This window comes from the organism of the source record quoted next, unplaced genomic scaffold (assembly GCF_019419815.1).
Source record: "Pyrus x bretschneideri cultivar Hongxiangsu unplaced genomic scaffold, Pyrus_bretschneideri_v1 Contig16, whole genome shotgun sequence".
In the NCBI taxonomy this organism is placed as follows: domain Eukaryota; kingdom Viridiplantae; phylum Streptophyta; class Magnoliopsida; order Rosales; family Rosaceae; genus Pyrus; species Pyrus x bretschneideri.
Window position 1 is genome coordinate 2667657 of NW_025999457.1, and position 4560 is coordinate 2672216.

The following is a 4560-nucleotide window of genomic DNA, read 5'->3' on the forward strand; positions in this document are numbered from 1 at the left end:
ATAACGATCCGATTCGTTATCATGTCGAATCAAAAACTTGTGAATTTCGTACCGTGTGGTGTTGGGATAATGAGTCATGTCAGAAATTGACAGGCTTAGTACCAGGAAAGAAGGGAGCCAGGTCCGACTTGGTCGCCAAGTTAATTGCCACGGGCCAATCATGGAATCTGTAATATGCGTTGTGGGTGATAAACCCGACTGCACAGAGCGAGGAGATGAGGAGAAAAAGAAGGATTGTAAAAGCAGTCATGCCAGGGATAATGGGAATTGTGAGAGTTACTGGGAAAGAGATGGTATGGAAATCAAGGAAGGCTAGGTAGAGGATGGTGGATAGGAAGAAAGAGAGGGGGAGAAGGAAAATGGCCATTGGGATGAGGAGAGGCCAGATTTTTTTTAATTTTTTTTAATTTTATTTTATTTTTTTAAATTTTTAAATTTTCTTAATTTTAATGTTTTTAGTTTTTAATATACACGTAGACCATATTGACACGTGGTTCTTAGTAATTCTTCACGTAAGCGGCACGTCACTAATTGATTGCTGATTTAACAATAATCTTAACAAATGTATGTAATTACGATTTCATGTACCACTCTGGAATGAAAAAAAAAAAAAAAAAAAAACTTATTGCATTAAATATTGAGAATCAAGAAATGTTAGAATAGTAAACTAAAATTAGACATACTTTTCAATTTACGTGGTTGTAATCTTTTATCTTAAAATTTGAAATATTTTTACTAAAAAAAAAACCCTTAAAAAATCCCCAGAAAGTTCAAGGTTTCTCCCGTTTTCTTTAGCTTTAATAATAAAAACTTAAAAACATCATCGGGTTGTAATTTTTAATTAACCATTTGGATGAAAATTCAAAGATAAGAAAAACAAATAGAGGATATGCAAATTAGTAATACATCTCACTATAAATAAAGCCCTGAATTGCTTAAGAAAAAGCTTTACACAGAAACCATGACTAGAGTTTCAACTTATTGTGAAAAACTATGCTTTCTGGCTTGCCTTATCTTGTATCTTCAGCTAGCTTCATCACAAAAAGGTGCTTTTGCTTCTGCCAATTCCACTGAAGCAGAAGCACTTCTCAAATGGAAAGCTAGCTTTCAAAACCAAACCCAAAACAACCTGAGCTCATGGATGAATGCAAATGAAGCCCCATGCAATACTTGGATTGGAGTTTCATGCAACTCAGCTGGAAGCGTCAACAGATTAAACCTCACCAACTCTGGTATACAAGGTACTCTACTTGAATTTCCATTCACGTCCTTGCCCAATCTTGCATATGTTGATCTAAGCTTAAATGAACTTTTTGATCAAATCCCACCTGAGATCAGTTCCCTCACCAAACTCATCTATTTTGATGTATCCTACAATCAAATGTCTGGAAAAATCCCACCTAAAATCGGCCTTTTACCAAATCTTCAGGTCCTTCACCTAAATGCAAATAAGTTCAACGGCTCAATTCCTCGAGAAATAGGCCAACTTAAATTTGTCTCTGAGCTAGCTCTAAACTTAAACAATTTAGAGGGTTCAATTCCAGCTTCTGTGGGTAATTTGAGTCAATTGACTTTTTTATTTCTCTTCGGAAACCAATTTTCTGGTTCTATTCCTCCCGAAATATGAAACCTTTCGAAATTGGTTGAAGTTCACCTGTATGATAACTATTTATCAGGTCCAATCCCTCCGAGTTTCGGAAACTTGAAATATCTAACCATCATGATGTTGTACAACAATACCCTTTCTGGTTCTATCCCAACTTCTTTTTGCAATTTGACAAACCTTGTTTATCTCTCTGTCTACGGTAATAAACTTTCGGGCACTATTCCCGAAGAGATTGGAAACTTGAAATTTGTTGAGGATGTACATCTGGCTGCTAACCGATTTTCTGGTTATTTGCCTCGAGATATTTGTAGTGGTGGACTGCTACAAAGGTTTACTGCAGAAAACAACGAATTTACAGGTCCAATCCCGAAAAGCTTGAAAGGTTGCAAGAGCTTAGTCAGAGTCCGTCTTGAAGGGAACCAACTCAAAAGCAACATATCTGAAGACTTCGGTGTCTATCCGAATCTTCAGTTTGTTGACCTAAGCAACAACAATTTATATGGGGAAATCTCAGACATCTGGGGACAGTGTCCAAACTTAAAAACCCTACGTTTTGCGGGGAACAACCTTACTGGTAGCATACCATCTGAGATTGCTAATGCAACTAAAATTCAAGAACTCGATTTTTCTTCGAATCATCTGGTTGGGGTGGTTCCCAAGGATTTGGGGAGGTTGACTACTTTGGTGAATCTAAAGTTGAATGGCAATCAACTTTTGGGTTCTCTACCCTCAGAATTTGGACCATTCACTCAACTCGAATATCTTGACTTGTCCACTAACAAGTTGAATGGCTCAATTCCGGGCATTTTTGGCAAATTGGTCCATTTAAACTACTTGAATTTGAGCAACAACAATTTCAGTCAAGAAATTCCGTTTCAGTTAGGGAAGTTATTTCACCTGTCACAGTTAGATTTAAGTCGTAACTCACTTGACGGAAAGATTCCATCAGAAATTAGCAATATGCAAAGCTTGGAGTGGCTGAATCTTTCCCACAATAATCTTTCCGGTCTCATTCCAGCAACGTTTGATGGAATGCGAGGCTTGTTGTACATAGACGTATCCTACAATCGCTTGCAAGGTCCCATCCCCAACAACCAAGCTTTTCAAGATGCTCACAGCTTTGAAGGGAACGAAGGATTGTGTGGAAATGTTGGAGGTCTAGAATCCTGCAATAAGCACGTCTCAAAAAGAAAAAACAAAAGAAAAATCGTGTTTGCAATCGTTTTCCCTATCTTGGGAGCAGTTTTACTTGCTTTCCTTGCAATTGTCTTCATCAAAACAAGAAGAAAGAAAGAGCCGGGAACAGAAAAGAGTGATATCCAGGATGAAATTTTTTCAATCTCTCATTTTGATGGAAAAAAATTGTATTGGGAGATCATAAGAGCAACCAATGGTTTTGACTCCATATTTTGCATCGGGAAGGGAGGATCTGGAAGTGTCTACAAGGCAAAGCTACCATCAGGCAGCACAGTTGCAGTGAAGAAACTCCATCAAAAACCTGACGGTGAGGAGACATCGCAAAAGGAGTTCCACAATGAAATAAGTGCACTAATCAATATACGACATCGAAACATTGTGAAACTTTGTGGTTTTTGTTCGAATTCGCACCACTCTTTTCTGGTCTATGAATACCTAGAAAAGGGTAGTCTGACTTCAATCTTGAGCAAAGAAGACGAAGCAAAAGAATTGGATTGGAGTAGGAGGGTGAGAATTGTAAAAGGCGTAGCTCATGCACTGTCTTACCTGCATCATGATTGCGTGCCACCAATTGTACACAGAGACTTATCAAGCAACAACATTTTGCTGGATTATAACTACGAGCCTTGTGTTTCAGACTTCGGCACTGCTAAGCTTTTGAATCCAGACTCATCGAATTGGAGCTCCCTTGCAGGCACATATGGATATGTAGCACCAGGTAAAGTAAAATAGTTAAAATATAAAATGTAGAAATTTGATAATCTAAATTTAAACATATACTAATGGCTTGCTCTCTCTTAATTTTTATGCAGAGTTGGCCTACACAAGGAAGGTAACTGAGAAATGTGACGTTTATAGCTTCGGAGTGCTGGCATTGGAAGTGATCGTGGGAAAAAGAATAGGTGATTTAATCTCGTCATTTTCGTCTCCATCTGCATGTGAAAACAAATTGCTGAAGGACGTATTGGACCAACGGCTTCCACCTCCTACACTTGAAGTTCAAAATGAACTGACAACCATTGCAAGGGTAGCAATCACATGCAGGGATTCGCGACCGCAATCGAGGCCAACAATGCACATGGTTTCTCAGTCGTTATCATTCCAAACTGCAGCTTCCACTGGAGGACCAGACGTCACACTTGAACAACTCGTTAAGATTTAAATTGTGTTTGATATTGTTTGAGTTGGCACGAAATTCAGATCGTCTTGTTTAAATATATCATATATGTACTCTGTTATATTTGTAGTTAAATTGAGAATAAGAGAGGAGTGCTAGCTGGACTCGCTTAACAGCAAGTCCCACATGTATTACCACTTAAATGGTTAGACCAAAATATCCTATTTAGTATTTACTAGAAATTGGTGTATGGGTATTGCTGCAGGACTAAAAATTGTATTAAAGATTATGTTGAAAAATATAATAAAAATTATGTCATTTAATACTATTTATATTGAAAACGTTATGAAGATTTTTACGTACAAAAGATTATACAGTCTACATACAGAAGATCATAGATTTTTTCTATCTACATGCAAAAAAAGATTAGATGGAGATATACAAAAGATTATGAAACGTTGGGGCTATTTATATAACAAAAATATTAAGAAATATTGTTTCTTTTACATTAATAAACTATGACAAAAGTTCACTGGAACACCAAAAATTTCCCAGCAGTACTCTCATTGCCAAGAAAACAACCTAGGCAAGGAAAAAAAAAAATTAATTACTAGAATACTCGCAATGAATTTTGACATCA

At 37.1% G+C, this 4560-nt stretch overlaps 1 protein-coding gene across 2 annotated transcripts; it reads left to right on the plus strand.

Moving 5' to 3' along the window:
* The first annotated feature begins 924 nt into the window (after window positions 1–924).
* On the plus strand, window positions 925–4123 carry LOC125475725 (MDIS1-interacting receptor like kinase 2-like). 2 transcript variants are annotated; one of them, XM_048580911.1, is made up of 3 exons: window positions 925–1241; window positions 1918–3521; window positions 3616–4123. In XM_048580911.1, the coding sequence occupies exons 1-3, from the start codon at window positions 1162–1164 to the stop codon at window positions 3963–3965; spliced, it is 2034 nt and encodes a 677-aa protein (XP_048436868.1). In that variant the 5' UTR covers window positions 925–1161; the 3' UTR covers window positions 3966–4123. The 2 variants fall into 2 exon arrangements, with proteins under 2 accessions (XP_048436868.1, XP_048436867.1); XM_048580910.1 differs by having other exon boundaries at window positions 925–3521.
* The last annotated feature ends 437 nt before the right edge of the window (window positions 4124–4560 follow it).

Bases quoted from the DNA above. Each gene is read 5' to 3' on its own strand.
- LOC125475725 (XM_048580910.1), top strand. From the start codon at position 1,721: ATGATGTTGTACAACAATACCCTTTCTGGTTCTATCCCAACTTCTTTT. The intron at 3,522-3,615 runs GTAAAGTAAAAT...ATTTTTATGCAG, and splicing joins ATATGGATATGTAGCACCAG to AGTTGGCCTACACAAGGAAG.